The sequence below is a fragment of the Thalia democratica genome, unplaced genomic scaffold, assembly GCF_965202585.1.
Source record: "Thalia democratica unplaced genomic scaffold, ktThaDemo2.hap1.1 HAP1_SCAFFOLD_1180, whole genome shotgun sequence".
NCBI lineage: Eukaryota > Metazoa > Chordata > Thaliacea > Salpida > Salpidae > Thalia > Thalia democratica.
In genome coordinates this window covers 1-17445 of record NW_028140082.1, presented here as the reverse complement: position 1 = coordinate 17445, position 17445 = coordinate 1, and the positions used below count along the sequence as shown (strand labels likewise).

The following is a 17445-nucleotide window of genomic DNA, read 5'->3' as shown; positions in this document are numbered from 1 at the left end:
ATATACAAATAACAAAACTCACTCAATCAAAGGCATGTGCAGCGAATCGTTTTTGCCAGAGCAAAAGTTCGTGCAGTTGCAGTTCAGGGACTTTTTCGACATGAGCAGGTCGATTTCCTCCAGCGTTTTCGCGCGCGTTTCAGGCACAAACTTGCAGATGAACAACACGGCTAATAGCGTCAGTATGCTGTACACGAGGAAAGGCAAGCTGAGGCCCCCACTGGCGGTGATAAAATTGAGAAATGTTGACGAAATGAGAAGAATTAAACAGCCAGTTGAGGGCAGTGGAGATGGCAAAGAACCGGCCCCTGTACTTTGTCGGGTAAATTTCGCTTTGAATTATCCAGTTGAGAGGGCCAAGCTAAACGAGAAGGCAGCGATGTAGACGAACAAAAACACCAGCGAGAGCGATTTGCCAAGTGCGCTGGTGGTTTCACTGTTTTCTAAAGTACCGTTGATATGTGTGGAATTGAGAAATTGTGTGGAATTAAGAATTTGTGTGGTGTTTAGAGGTGAATACTCTGTGTAGTTTTGTGTAAAGTTGCTGACTAAAGTATGATTTGTAGCAGTAGGTTGTGTGGTATCAAAACTGTATGTAGACTGGTTCTGGGTAATATAAGTAGTACCTATCTCATCGCAAGCATTGTAATTTACAAATCCAAAATTTGAAGTGAGAAAAGACAGAGCAAACGTGGAAAAGGTCATCAGGCAACCACCTACTATTAAGAAAGTTTTTCTGCGTAATTATCAACTAAGAAAAGGCATATAACAGTAGAAACAACTTTTACCATACCCAATCCAACGCTCCCAAGTTAGCACTCTGCTGGCTGCTGTAACCAACAGCTTCGAAATGGTGTTGGCATAAATAAGCATGTTTGTTCCCCAGTTGCCTGCTGAATGAAGACAAGCACGCAGCCAATTATCAACGCAGGGGAAGTTACCTGCTTGATCAGGCTCAATAGAAAGCCTTCTTCGTTGTTGACGGCTTCTTCTTTGACAAAATTCATGGCAATAAACTCCCTCTCAACTGCAGTCTCTCCCTGTCCGTTGTTTGGCACCTGATCTTGCTCAAGGCAGACCTTGCGTTGCTGTACTGGTTGTTCAGAATCAAGTACCTGGGGCTTTTGGGCAGCTTGTAGGTGGAGTAGAACACCACCAAGCAGAAGGCCAAGGCTGATCCAAACATGAGCCTCCACCCGTGGGACTGGTTGAGTGAAAACACCGTGTTGGCAACGTAAGCCAGCAGGAAGCCAATGGTGATGCCGACCTCGTTCAATGAAACCAGACTGCCTCTCACGTGGGAAGGGGCCAGCTCTGTCACGTAAACGCACTCAGAGGCTGCAGACAAAGCGATGGCAAACCCCACCAACGTCCTGCCAAAGTACAAGATTGACAGGATCGGTGTGAACGCCAGCAGTATGGAAGATATGAAAAACACAGACACTGAGAATATGATGCAGCTCTTTCTGCCATATGTGTCCACGACAAAGCCTGCAAAGAGTGAGCCAAGCAGGGCTCCTACCAATGTGCAGCTGACGACAAGTTCTTGTTGGAAGCAGGAAAGGTGGAAGGAGTTCTTGAGTTGTGGAAGGGCTCCTGATATGATTCCCAAGTCGTAGCCGAAGAGGATACCACCTCCCATAGCCACCACTCCTACATGGAGAAGAATGTTTCTAGGGAACTTCAGGTCGCTTCTGAAAAATAAAAGTTTTAGATGTGTGTTTTTAACTTATTTCTAACTCAAAAAAACATTATAACACTTATTGAAATTCTATTAATTTTTTAAAAATTTGAAAGTAAATTACTTACATTAGATAAAGATTTTGAATAAAGTTTAGCAAAAAAAATCAGAATGATAATAAAAGTGATAACTAAAAATTTTTAATCTCAGCATTTTTTTGTAAACAACAAATAATAATAGACATATTCTAAAGAAGCCTTTTAAAACAAATTTAAGAATATTAAAGAAGAGTTTTTTTTTAATTATTAGGGTGTTTTATAATGTTATGTTCAAGAAATATCTACGTTTCAAACAAAACATTATAATAAACGTTTTTGTTTGTATAGTCTAATGAAATTATATTTAAAATTAGAACAATTATCTGAGGTTTACTTAATATCTGAGGTGAAACAGTAGTATTTTTTAGTGAATTATTTGATAATATAGAATAATATTAAGGGCATAGGGGGGTTCAACATATTTTTTTAAAAAAATAACATTGGCTATTGTAAGAAAGATTAAAGTACAAACTACAAGCCAGTCTTTACAGAATTTAAAAATATTATTTAACGTTTGAGGATATTGTAACTTTTGTAAAAAGTGTCCAATAAAAAACGTATGGACAGCAAATTTTTTGGGATTCATTTTCTTGGAATTTAAAAAAACACTAAAAATATATACTTTCCTTTATTTTTTGAGCTAGAGACCTTTAACTTTCAGGAACGTTCCTTTTATAGTTTTTAAGACTTAAAATGTTGCAATTTTTATAATATTAAAAAATAAATTTTTAGATAAAAAAAAACAAAAAAATAGGTGGTTTTTTGTAATTTTTTTTTCAAAAGTAAAAAAAAATCCTGCATTTAATCTAGATAGACTTCTGTGAAAGTTTAAGAGAAGGTAGATTTTTATTAAAATAGTCTTAAGGTTTGCGCCTTCCATTGGGAACCTATTTAGGTCACTTTGATCGTTTATATCTAAAAAATTACCTTTGAATTTTTTCAAGCGGTTAAAAATGCCTGATAGCTCAGATCAAAGTCTATAAAATAAGATAAACTTGTAAAAATCAAGGCAGACCCCTATATACCCTTAATTAAAATCTGATTAAATTATATGTTAACACATAACTACTAACTAAGACATGTTTAACATTTAGCTGTAGATTTCTTTTAGCGCCTAGTTTAATAAAACTAAACATTTTTCTTGAACGTTATTTTTCTACGTTATTACTATTGTGCTATAAAAGAACTATCTCTAAGTGGACTTTAAAAACTTTTACAGCTACATTAGGTTAAACAAATTTTAAACTTACAAGTTAAAGCAAAATGTTAGTTTTGTATAGATCATTAAAAAGTATACTTAATATAATTGCTAATACACAAAATTGACAAAACCGTAGCAACAAAAACCAACTATTGATAGCTTTTTACAAATGACAGGTTAAAATTATTAAAACAAGTCATTTTTATGCCAAACTTTTTTTTTAAAGTCATACTAAAAATAAGTAGAAAAATACTATACAGCTAAATATTTTCTTAAACTAACTTAGATTAAGCCCTAAAAATGACAACAAATAAATTTTAAACATATTTTTAAATTACTCATACAAAAAATGGTTTGATATGTTATTAATCTTTAGAATTAACTTAGTGTAAAATAAAAAAATTAAAATGCTGTTTTGTTGGCAGTAACTGAAAGTTTTTGTTTGAAACAGTTTTAAAAAATTTGAAGTAAGTAGCTTAGAAATTCTTTTCTTTTAGAAGATTTGAAAAGATATTTCTTAAATTAGTTGGTTTCTTCAATTTATAATAGACCACAGTTTTTAAATTTAATTTAAGATTTTTTAAAATGCTCATGCAACTTCTAAAGCTTAACTGTTCTTTTCTAATTCAGTTTTAAAACTAGGAAACCATAAAGCAATTTACAAAAATTTATTAATTTGAATATTAAACATGTTTCATTAAAATACAAATAGTATGCAGTACTTATATATACAGTACAAAAATAATTAATTTTTGAAGTATGCAGAAAAGTGCAACTTAATATACTATGCTACTACCAAAATTAAAAACTTTGTTATACAAAACCCGTTTTGCTAAGATTGTTCAAAAGATTCTACAGACTCAGCAATAACTTTATTACAGAATTAAATAGTAAGCATTAAAATCAGAACAAAAAATACTAAAGATATATATAATATTAAAATATGTTTTCATTTTTGTTTCAAACAATGAACTTTTTTTTTAATTTTAATTTGATTTGCTTTGTTATGTGTCTTTCTGTTTAAGTGGCCTAGGTTTTGATGCGTAGGTCCATCATATGGACAATAAACTAGCAAAAATAGTAATATTTAATCTATAAACTACAGTTTACAGGGTTCCCACTAAAATTTAAAACTAAAATTATAGGTAAATTATCAAAAAAATTTTGCTTGATAGATAGTGGTACAGAACAACAATAACAGGTCAACTTTTTATACTTTTCTTTAAATTAATTTTGTTATCAATTTACATGTTAATATTACTATACTTTTATCATCAAAGTTATTAAGTTAACATTTATTATAAAATAGAGTTTGATGTTTTTCAGATGTTTCAAGTTTTTATGCTATAGACAGTATTAAACTATTTGCAGGAGTAGTATTCTAGTAGATCAATATAATAGTTACGATATAAGAGGATTTTGAATAGATTTTAAAAGGCCTAATTTATTTTATATAGCAAATTAAAATATTAAAACACTTCAGTTTTGTATATCTAAATAACATTATAGTAGATATAGTAGTTGATTTATAACTTTTAAATTTTTAACATCAAGAAATTGGATAGCAATGTCGATCTGAATTTTCTGTAATTGGGTATTAAAGCTTTTTTTCAAAATACGTCAATTATTTTTTTGGAGAAATAAGTATGTTACATCACTAAAAACATGGTAAGCAAAAATGTACTTTTCACTCAAAAATCCTAGAAAAAAAGAATGCTAAAATATTGTTGTTGCTACGGCAACAAAAATATTTTAAAAATGAATTTTATATTACACTCTGAAAAGAAGTGCATATATAGTTTTAAAATAAAAATTAAAACTAAAAAAATTAGTATTGGTTAAGTTATCACAAAAATTTGAATTACCAAGCAAAAAACGTAATATTTAAAGTTTTCTAGGGATTTTCACATACTTTTTTTATTTTTTCAGGATTTTTTGAATATGCAAATTTTAAGGAATTTGTAGGGAAGTGGAACCCTGAATTTATGAAAGAATTAAGTTAGTTTACTTTTATAGTTTATAAGAACAAAATAAATAAATTTTCTGCCATACTTATCAGAATCTAATTACTAATTTTACTATTTTATTTTAGAAACTATCATTATAACTTAATCTAATGTACACAAACTTATAATACTTTAAGAAAATAATTAATATCTGTCACAATAAAACTAACAAACTAAAAATGCTTCAAAAATATTTTACTAAAAATATATACTCTCCTTTTATTTTTAACTTATCTTCTTAAAAAATTTACAGTAAGTCCATTATTAGTGCGTATTTAACATTTTAAGCAGAATATTTTTTAATTTAAAAAGTAAAAGTTTTTTTTTAAAAAACATGGTTTTTAGTTTTTGTTAACTAAACTTTTAATATTTTATTAATTTCAACATTCAAAGTCCATAAAACTTTAAGTCTCTCTCTACCCTAAAAAATTTCTAAGAAAACTGTCAATAAAAAAGTGTGCTCCACACATTTGTAGCTGAATTTTTTACAAAAACAATAATATATCAAAAATTTAATAAACTTCCAACGAAAAGTAAACCTAATCAAAACACTACTAAAAACATAGAGCATACAAAATCTGTTCATTCAGAGGTTGAGAGAATAAAAGAAATTTTAATAAAAATGGTTACCCACCAGATTTGATTAAGAGGGTGATAAAATCACACCACAATAACAACAATAACATAAATCAACCTAGGCTATATGGACCGGAGAAGTTCCCATCAATTTTAAAACTACCTTAGGTTGGAGAAAAATCACGAGTATTTGAAAACAAAATAAAAGACTTAACAAAAACATCTTACAATCAAGTGCTTCCAAGAGTTATATTTCTGTCAAAATCTTTATTAAAAGTGCAGTTGAAGGACCCGATACCAGACCAAGACAAAAGTTGTATAGTGTACAAGTTTAATTGCTCTTGCGAAAAGAGCTATATCTGTCAGACCTCGAGGCACTTAAAAAACCAGGCTAAAAGAACATCTACCTGCTTGTGTTTTGAAATTCATTGAACAAGAACCTGAAATTAAGACAACAGCAACAAAAAACGCAGCAAAAAGATCTTCAGTTGCAGAACATCTAATAAATAATAGAGATTGTGGCTAGGAAATATGACATACCCAGATTTAGAATAATCCATCATTGCAATAGTGTGTTTGATCTCGTGAAGTTGGAGGCTATCTCTATATTTTTGGAGAAACCAGAAATGTGCAAACAGATGGAATTTGATTTCAAAGTGTCTTTATTTAGTTAAATTATCCACTTTTCTTATCCATTAGTAGTATTTGAGTTTAATTTTTTATTACTTTACACTGATTATTTATTGTGCTTATTACTTTGTTAGTTTTAGCTTTTTGTGTTTTTGTTTAAAAACTTTTCATAACTTCTAAATATTAAAAAATGGCTTGTAGTTTATATTAAAGCTTTTATATAAGAGCCAACATTATTATTTGTAAATAAATGTTAGATCTCTAAAAACATATATTCAATAAAAACAAACAAACAGACATACTTCTTTTAGAAATTCAGAACCTTATAAGCATTTAAGTGACAAGTCCCAAATTTTTCTCAAATTTATTTTAGTTTTTAAAACTCAACAATAATTAAATGCTTATGTAAAAATATTTTCCATTTTATTAATCTATGCAAAAAATCTGTTTCTCCAACTGTTTTAAAGAATTAAAAATATTTTATCTTTTTAATTAAATTTGTTTTTATTTTCATATTGCCAAATAATATTTACACATAGTCATACATATCACATACAAACTATTTTCATTTATAATTAATTTAGATTTATTGTTTGGATACCTTATTAAAAAGTTGCAATGCAAAAAGCTTGATAGGGACAACTTTTTGTTGTCATAAAAAGCAAAAAAACTTAATATCAAAAAATTAATGAAAAAATACTGTAATGCTAGTTTAAATGTGTTTTGTAATAAAAACTCTAAATATAATAAAAAACGTTTAATTACAATAATTATTTTACCACACCAAATTTGATAGAATTCTATTTGAATAAAATTTTATAAATCTATTAAGGATCTCATTTAAGTTAGTTTAAACGAGTGACACAATGTTTTGTTAGAGAAAATTATAAATTTGAAGTGATATTTTTCTCCTTAGTTTTAAGTCCAGAAATTTTATTGTAATCTCAAATAAAAAAGCCAAAGTTATTTTATATCAATGAAAATAGTACAAAACTCCAAGTTTTCCTATGTTTTTCATTATTTTTTGTTTAAAACTCGAGGTTTAATGGTTACTAAGAGCATCTCAATTTTATTTGTTTTAAAATATTATTATAAACAATTTTTCTAAAAACAAAAGTTTCAACAACAATATTACATTTAAAGTTAAAAAAACATTTATATTTATAATTTTGTATAGAATAATGTATTCTTTTTAGTTTTTCAAAATAAAAGGGTTTTCTAGAATATATGAGTTGATGAAAAACATAAGTGTTATAATAAAAAATATTAAATAAATATGTTAAAACAACATTTCATCAGTGCTAATTATAACTAAGCTGCAACTCTTTGAAAAAAAATTTAAACTGCTTAGCAAATGGGAAAACCTAAAAAAGGAAATTAGTATCAGCCAAAAAAAGGGACATGATCTGCTAAAAATAACAAATTAAATCTATATATATATATATTTGTTTTTTAAACAAAAAACATCAAGCAATTTCGAAAAACAAAGCAGACTCAGAGCCTTTTAAACTAGAATTAGAATTTAGGATTAGATTCTTCAAAATCTAAACGCCCAGATTTTCTAAAAAAAAAAGTGTTAACTATCTTGAGTATGCTAACTGATTGAAAAATGTCTAACAGAAGTTTAATATAAAATAAGTGGATGAGGGTCCAACATTTCCTTTTATACAAAAAATAACATTAGGTCTTATCTGAAAGCTTAGAAGTTTCTGCTACAAGATGATTTCTATAAAACTAAAACAGTTTCCACTAACTTGTGATATATAACAAGTTTTGCAAAAAATATCCATATAACCATATTTAATAAAATATTTTAAGGCCAATTTTGTTGAATTTTCAAAGTTTCATTAAAAACATATTTCCTTCCTTTATTTTTGATGTAACTTTTTTCAAACTTTTAGGAAGTTTTCTTTTCAATACTACTAACAACTTGCAGGCAACAGATTATAAAAAAATTAATAATCAACTTTTTTTTTATCTTATATTAAACATTTTAGATCTATATTTTACAAATTGTTTAAGTTTATTAAAGATTTTTTTGAAAATTTATTTTTTAATTGCCCAAAAACTGAAGGAGATTATAGATTTATAGTAAAATAGTATAATTTTGTAAGTTTGTTTCCCTATAAAGAACCCTATTAAGCCCTCTAACTTTGATTGGTTATATCTCAAAAGCTACCTTGATTTTTTTAAATGGTTAAAAATAGTAGCTTATTGTTTTATCAAAAAATAACACCTAAATTTAAAAAATATTAATCTTTTCCCCTACTTCCAATTTTTTTTTTGAATTATTTTAATTCCAATTCATATGATTTTCCAAAAAAAAAGCTCTTTGTATTAAATAAGCTAATTTTTAATGATATTTAAAATACAAAACATTTAATATAAAATAAAAAGGGACATACTAATCAATATCCAGTTTAATTACTTAATTATTTCTTTTAGAGTTACAAAATGTTTCACTTTTAACAAATTTAATTATTTTTATAATCAAACACAAGTATTTAGATTTAGACAACAAACTAACTTGTCCATTTTCCCTACTAGTTTGAAACTGTTGCTTTTAGAAATTCTGTAAAAGTTATTATTTGGATTTTTTGCAGTATTAAAAAATTTAAAAATATGCATATCTTATGTAAATGACTGAAATTAGTACAGTTTAGAAGATACAAAATTTTAAAACTAGTTGATGCTTTAATTTTAGAATTTAGATATAATTTGATAAACTTTTTCAATTTTTATTTATTCATTTAAGTGTATATGTAAATAAAACATAGCTTTTTTTTTGGTAGAAATGTTGTTTGTCTATGTTAGTTTAACTAGAAATAACATTAAAGCCATTATATTTTTATTATAACAAATTACCAATTATAACAATTATTTCATTATGAACTGCATAACTTACTTTAGTTAAAGTTTATCCTCTCTGTACTTTTCATAGAACTTCCTTTCATTAAAAGTGGCAAATTTGATTTGTTTGGACAGTTATTAGCCTTAAACAATGGTTGGCTTTTGAATGAAGCTTATTAGGGAATTTCCGAGTTAGAAAAAAATCTTTTTCTTTGTATTGTCGTGAAGTAAAACAAAAGTAGTATAATATTTAAGTTAGTAATTGGTAATAAATTATTTATTAAGAATTTATAATTTAGTTATATATCATTATTTATCGACAATGTAAATTTAATTAATTGTTGAAAATACTATGTTATATTCAAGAAGTATAAACATTTATAGCTCAAAGATTTAATGTTAATTTAAGATAATGAACAACGTTTTACCATTTTTAGGTTTACTTGACTTATTTTTATTCCTATCTTTATCTATTAAATGATGTTAAATCAAACTGAAATAATAGATTTGTCTTTAATTTTCGATCTTACTGTTTCTATCAGATATTTAAAGTAAAAACAAAATAAGGTTACAATCAAAATGTTATTGAGTTTTTAAAAGTCAAGCATCGAAATAAAAACATTTCTAAGTTTTTATCAAGTTTGCAAACTATAGGGTTTAAAATTTTATCAAACAGCTTTTTTAAAATGCATAAATATAAATTTCACAAATTATGGATTTTATATCAAAAAATGTTGTTATAAAAGTTACAAATTCGAGCATATATAGCTAATTTAGGCATAAAATGTTTGTTATAAACTTTTTTAATAACTTTTTTTTATAATTTCATAATCATGACATTTTTTAGAAAACTATATACTCGTTTTAAGTTAATTGGCTGCAAAGATCTTTTTTAGAAAAGTACGGCCTGTAAATGACTTTCTGGTGTTAATCTGACACGCCATAAAAATTTCCAGTTCGTCAGTCGACTCGAGACTATAACGTACTATTAGTTTACTTAAATTTAGGATGTAGAAATTTATGTTTACTTAAGTTTTAGTATGCCAAATAGTTTTAGAAGATTTTTAGGATGTTACGAAACCATACGAAAGTAAAATATATAGCTTATAAGGTTTGTATTAATTTAATATAAGTTTGTTATTTTATTATTTTTATTTTTTGTATTAAATCACTTTAGTAGAAAATTATAGATCTCAAATCTCAGTTGCATGACATAAACCGCTTAAACAATAATTTGATCATAATAAAGCAGAAAACTACAAAATGTAGATTAGAGAAAAAAAAAAAAGCTAGTACTTAAATCACAGTTTCAATTTATTTCTTACTAAAACTCCTGTTTTATTTAACTTAAAGATGTCAGTTCATTTCTACTTAACACATATGGTTACTTGAAATGCAAAGTGTTGCACCTACGTGTAAACTACAACTAAGTGCTAAAATTTAAACTGACTTAGGTAGATTTCCCCAAGCTACAAAGTTAAATGACTGCAATGTTAATTTTATATTGCAATGTTGTGATAATGATCAGTATTAAAAAATATTATAATATTAAGAATTTGACTTTGTTATGTCTAATTGATTTTATATTTATTTACGAAGAAAACTTTACAAATCTTTTTAATTCTTATTAATTACAAAGTTTATAAAAGTATTAATTATCTGCAAAAGTATTAGTATTATGAAAATATAAAGTTAGATTACTATTTATTTGTGTAGACATTGTACTTAATGAATTATTGTAAAAGTTTTAGGTTGAGTTATCATTCATAGATAATGATAGTTTTTACTCTTATGATAGCATGAAGCTTTGACTTAAAGAAGTTTTATTGACAAACTTTAATAAAGATTTTTTAAATTGGATATCTGTGTTTTTTCTTATGATTATTAAATGAATGTATCACATTATGGTAATTACCTAGCATGAAGTCACACCAATATCAAGCTGAAATATATTATATTTGAATTCTATTCTGACTATAATTTTAGGCTAAAAATCAATGTTTTACAAATGCATAAATAGAATTAAAGTTATTCATCATAAACTAATAAAACTAAAATATTTAATTGTATTTATTTTACAATATAAAGTAAACAAATCAACACAATACTTTATATAAACTACACTATTGTGAGACATAAACACATAAATATTTAAGTTTTATTAGTTTATGATCAATAAATTTTATTTTATTTATGAATTTATAAAGCTTGTTTAAAACAAAGTATTTTTTAGACTAAACATATTAGGCTTAAAAAATTTATTTTAGCTTAAAGTTATAGTTAAAAAAGATATCAAATGTTATATAATTACAACTTGATATTGGTGCAACATTATCCTAGGTAACTACCCACATTGTTTATTATTTTTGGTAAATATTTTATTTTTTAACTTTTATTCTAATAATTGCAAATTGGTATGTCTTTGTTACATCTCTTTTGTTGTTAGTCAATCTCACATTTTTAACAATTTCTTTTATTTTAAGAGTTATTTCTAAATGATAATTTATGAAACATACTATACTGAAATATACATTTAGGACTGTTTCAAATAACAATATACTACATATAAAATTTTTCGTATCCCTTTAATATCATTGACAACATTAATTACATTTTTGTTTATTGATTAACGAGCCTAAAAATTAATTATCCCTAAAACACAGACTAAATAATGAAGATTAAATTAATAATATTATTTATAGAATAGTGTGATATAAACAAAATATTTTTACTACCAGTCAGGGACGTAGCTAGCTCTAAAAGTTACAAATCTGCAAAAATTAAAACATCTGAAATAACTCGTGATAACTGATAACGTCCTAGAGCGGGAACACAGCAATTTAAACTACCTCCAATGTTATTAAATTTAATCTAAAAAAATGCAGTTATGTTAATACATCAAAAATGGAATGTCAAAGTACAAGTGATTACTGTATACAAGGCAATTTAATTTGCTCCACACCCCCTATGATTCTTTATGTCTTGTTACTTGTGTAAACCTAGAAAACATTCATTAAATGGTTGGAATTTTTATGGGTAGTTTTGAATATTGGGTAGTTTCAATTGCAGCAAATTTGCAAAAAAAAAGTATACAATATTTTGATGACGTCATTAACTTTACTTTTGGTAGTTTTGAAGCTTAAACTTAGTAAACAAAAGAAAATTGCTGTCTAGGCCTATGACAAATTCACTTTTATAATTTTTTAAACTTCGAAAATAATTATATCTGAAATAAAACAATAGAATAATACTAAACACTTCCCTATGTTAACAAAATTATAGAAATATTTTTTGTGTAATTTACAATTTTAAATTCAAACACAAGTTAAAAAAATGATTTTTAAAATTTTGCTTTTATAGTTTATTGATGAATTTAAGTCATAATTTTTTTAAAATTAATTATACATGAGTTATTTACATCAATTAAAGCTACCTTTTTATAGTTTGAAATAAAATTAACAGGGTGGCCATCAAACCTAGATGCTTTTGGGAAATTTTGGAATTTTATACAAAATTCTAGAATGACTTGAAATACTGATCACTTATTTTGTCTAGAAAGGTAAATAAGACTTGCATTCAAAGAAATATATTAAATTTAGAAACAGAGTTGCCACACACTCAGGGAACTCAGGGAATTTTCAAACTGTAGAAAATCTCAGGGAAACTCAGGGAATTTTGGCATTTTTCTTTTAACTCAGGGAAACTCAGGGAAGTTTTGATTTTTTCTCTAAATTTCAGGGAAGTTTTTGATAATCTCAGGGAAATTTTTTTTCTAGATCTAGAATGAGGTTTAGTTAATCTAGTTTCAATATTTTGTTCAAAAGTAGTAATTTTTATTATTTAAGAGGTTATTTAGAATTTTTTTAGCCTTGCAGCTAGTTCTTCAATATTCTTAGTACTAACATTGTAGTTTTTTTAAGTTTTTAATTTATATTTACTTAAGTAAAATCAAACAGTCTAGAGAAATGAAAGTTGTTGTTAACTATTCATTGAAAAGTTCTAATAAACTTTTTATTTTTAGTTACTTATGTAGTTTAAAAAACACTATGTTGTACTATTAGTTCTTATCTTTTAAATAATAAAGTTATTTGTTATTTGTTTACAACTACTTGTTTTCAGTAAAAAAAATTAAAATGAATACAGATTAGTGTTGTATTACTTTTGTTAAAAAAATAGAGGTTAAATTTTTGTTTATAAATAATAATTTCAAAGTAGTAGCAGTAGCACCTTGGAAAATAAAAAAAAGTTTTAAAACATCTCCATTGCTTATTTGATCACACATCGGCCAGAAGAGATGACTATGTAACTGAAACTGGGTCAACCACCTTTCCTTTATCATTTTGCGCCACAAGATAGTTAGAGTCAAAGCTGCTTCTACTTTAATTCAAGATTTGCTAAATCAAGGTAAAGTTTCTAACATTTTGTTCAAGTCATTTCACAATGAATGTAAACTTTTTATATTTGCTATAATAAAAAAATTAAAACAAGAATGACTGTTGGTTTGAACTTTTTAAGAAGGGCTGCTGTTTTAAATCCGGCATGTCTAATTGGAATGGGTAAAGACCGTTGTGTCAGAAACTTTACAAGGTTGGTCCAACAACTTGTCAGCATGAAGATACTAAAAGCAAAAGAGGATGATGACAGCATTAATCAATACAGTGATTTGTTAAGTTCTTCTAACACTCAAATACTTTTTGAAAATTTTCTTGAAAAAAGTCACAGTTTAGACACCTATTATTTTGACACACTCGATATCCCAAGCAAGTATAAAGATTTAACAAGAGTCCTTGAGGCTGTTTTTGTGCTTCACAATGGCCAGGCAAGTGTTGAACGGGGCTTTAGCTTAAATAAGGAAGTAGTATCAACTAATATGGAAGAGATGACAACAAGGTCCCAAAGAATGATCGAAGATCATCTATATGCAAACAGTCTAGAACCAAGCACAGTTGAACTAAGTTCTGAATTTTTAAAATTAGTAAAATCTTCTAGGGCCCAATATTTGGCATATCTTGAGCAACAGCGCTTTGCTAAAAATGTTCCAAATAAAGGTGATGCTTTAAGCAAGTTAGGAGAACAAAAAAGTAAACTTACAAAGCAACCAAATGTTTGAATGAAGACTATGACAAATATACTGCAGATGCCAACAGACAGTCTGATTTAGAAGCAATGAAAGAATTATTAGCAAGAGGAATAGCTGCTAAGGACAACGCAAATAAACTTGAAAATAAAATTAAAACTATTGATTTAGAAATTGCATACTTAAAAAAACAGTATAAACATTTTTTTATTAGGTAATGTGAAATTGTTTTAAAATCAAAATTATGTTTTCAGTTATTTAAAATAGATTGCGTATGAACATCTTAAAGACATAAAAAAAAATTTAATCTAGATTATTTTGTATCAGTTGTCAGGTATTAAGTTGTACTTTGATATGAGATATTTCTTTAGCTATTTCTTTAAACTTTCTTTTTGCAGGTTATTTTACAATAATGTTAAGCTTTTAAGTTTTATTTACTGCATTCAGAACAGTTGCTAGGAAAGACATACAAGTCATAATGAAGTTATTATGTATGCATTTAAGTGAGTTCTTCATGTGAAGTTATTATTATAGTATAATTAAATTTTGTCAATTAAAATGTCAAACAAATTAAACTTTATTCTTTTATGTAGAAAGTTAACTAACAAGTTTACACAAAGTTGTGCAAAAAATTAGTTTTTAATTTTTAATTGGTTTAAACCTTTTAAGATTGAGTTTTTGAAAACAGTTTTTTTCATAAATTTAATGCAGAAGCATACACATACAACCTTCCTTTTATTATTAAAGAAGAAAAATGAGAATGAGGTATTAATAATTTGTGTTAGAAGAGAATTTTTTTTTTTAAGATTTGAAAAATACTCAGGGAAACTCAGGGAAATTTAAGGTTACTCAGGGAAATTTTTGGTCACTCAGGGAAGATTTTTTGGCACAAAGAGTGGCAACCCTGTAGAAAAATTGAAAGAAGTTTCAATAAAACTTTAGGAGCCACCTTGGGTACAGTATTTACCTTGTGTACAGTTACAGTATGCACTGAGGGTGTAGATCACTTTTATTACAAGTTGATGTCACTTTATAAATTTTAATCTAAACTACAAGTATCTTTATACAAATTTTTTATACCAAAACAAATTTTTGATATGTAACATTAAAATAGGATAGTACAGTAGGTTTTAATTGTCATCTTTTATTATTTTTTTATTTTATTATTAAAAATTAAAAGGAGTACTTCACTGAGTATATAATAATAACATAATTACACACTACTTTTTTTTTATTAAACTAGCTATTTCAGGTTGGCAGCCAATTTTTATTAATGACTGTATTAACATTGTAGGAGGTGTGTATTTCGTTGAACTATGTAAATAGTTATGGATGTAAAAAAATTTGAATATTCAAAATTTATAGTTAATCGTTTGTTAATAAAGATCATAGCAAAGCTAATTCACTGGAATATATAATAACAATAAATTTACACAGTACTCTTTCTTTATTAAACTAACATATGTTTCTGTGGGTTAAGAAGTTAAAACACAAAATAAATTATTTTTGTAAATTCCCGGTATAAGATCTCCATTCTCAGTGTAATTAGAAATTTCTTTCTGTGATAGAACTCTTCAATATAAAAAATACTATCAAATTGGTGATGACTTAAATACAATCATTTTAGTTCATTTAATAGTAAATTCTAATAAAAACTAATTAAAATCTAATGACTAACTAACTAAATGTATTAATATAATTAACTTTAAACTTCTAACTGGAATTTTTATTAAAATTTAGTTCTAACTAAAAAATGGTTAACAACTAATTTTCCCTTTTTAGACATTAAGAAAAATATTAAAAATGTCTGTTGAATTTGAAGGAAGCTCGTTTGCAATAGTCACCGGAGTGACCAGAGGATTTGGACTATCAGTCTGCAAGGAAATGTGCAAATCAATGGAAGAAGGATCGGTTGTTGTGATGGTGGGAAGAAATGAGGTCAAGATGAACGAATCTGCCCAAAAAGTTAAAAGAGTTTGCTCAAAAAATATTCAAGTGGTCAAAGTTGTGTTTGATTTGTCAAATTTGGCTGGAATTCAAAGTACAGTTGATGAGTGCTTCTCCAGCTTTAATCTATCAAACTACAAAAACTTTTTCCTTGTTAACAATGCTGCCACACTGGGTGACACTGGCTCGTTCACAGGGTTCCTGAACCACCAAAAAGTCTCCAATTTCTTTGGCTTGAACCTCTCAAGTTTTCTACTGTTCACCTCAAACGTCTTGAACAAAATAAAACCTTCCAAAATTTCAAACAAGTTTCTGGTAAACATTACTTCTTTGTGTGCGCTGAAACCCCAAACTGGCTGCTCCATGTACTGTGCTGCCAAAAGCGCGCGGGAAATGCTCTTCAAGGTTGTTGCGGGGGAAAACCCTGATCTGAGAGTGTTGAGCTGGTCCCCGGGTGTGATGAATACTGACATGCTTGATGAGTGGATGTGTAATGAGGTGGGAGGAGAAGGTGTGGAGTTTGTGAAGAAAGTGAGGGATGAGGGCAAGTGTGTTGGTTGCAATGAATCTGCAGTTAAAATGCTGCAGGTTCTGAAATGTGGGCAGTTTGAAAATGGAGCCCACGTTGATTATTATGACGTTTGAACACTATAGTGTAAATATTTCAGAACTTTGTGCAATCGTGTTTATAATTTATTTCAGTTGATTTTAAAGGTGCCTTTTTTATGTAGAGACTAGTCTTTAATTGTTGGTTTTGTATTTGTTATTTAAGTATTTTTAAATAGTTATGTATACGTACTTCATAAGTACAAAATTTTAAATCAAAAGTTGCATATTTTAAATTAAACATGTTGCCAGTAAGTAACTAAGTGAGTAAAAAATAAATTCCATTATTTTTTTATACTTAAAATGTTTTAGCATAAAAGCGGTGTAATTATGTTTTTTGATTTTGTTTTTGTTATTAAGTAAAACACATTGCTGTTAAGATGCTTAATTTTCACTTAAAAACGTTGTGAAGAGATTTGAATTTTTTCCGTTTAAACAATTTTCACTTTATTTTTTATTTTTTTGTGTATTCAAGTTTAAAAAAAATGCATTGATAACAGTAATTCCAAATTAAAAAAAAGTACTGCACTTTATAATTAAAGTCTATACCTTATTAATATTATAAGAAATTTGCATATAATAAATCTTTTTTTTTTTCAATATTTAATTAAGCTTTTTATTCAAAAATTAAAGAATTTTTTGACCCGGAAATTACTGTTGGTAGAATTGTTTCGTAGAAGCTTTTACTACCGAATAAAATCAAAATGTTATACCTGTTTACTTTTTTGAAATGATAAATTTTTAAACTGATCTTCTAGTTCGTTTTATTTTTA

General features: G+C 26.9%; 1 protein-coding gene and 1 pseudogene across 1 annotated transcript; one reads left to right on the top strand and one right to left on the bottom strand.

The window, feature by feature from the left end:
• Positions 1–18: 18 nt before the first annotated feature.
• LOC145847983 (solute carrier family 2, facilitated glucose transporter member 12-like) lies at positions 19–8727 on the bottom strand (annotated as a pseudogene).
• Positions 8728–15922: 7195 nt separating this feature from the next.
• LOC145847982 (sepiapterin reductase-like) lies at positions 15923–16711 on the top strand. The gene has a single exon (XM_082953781.1). It carries the CDS (start codon positions 15923–15925, stop codon positions 16709–16711), a length of 789 nt encoding a protein of 262 aa, XP_082809907.1.
• Positions 16712–17445: the final 734 nt, after the last annotated feature.

What these genes read in the sequence shown, in the direction of transcription:
- LOC145847982 (XM_082953781.1), top strand. Translation starts at nt 15,923, where the DNA reads ATGTCTGTTGAATTTGAAGGAAGCTCGTTTGCAATAGTCACCGGAGTG.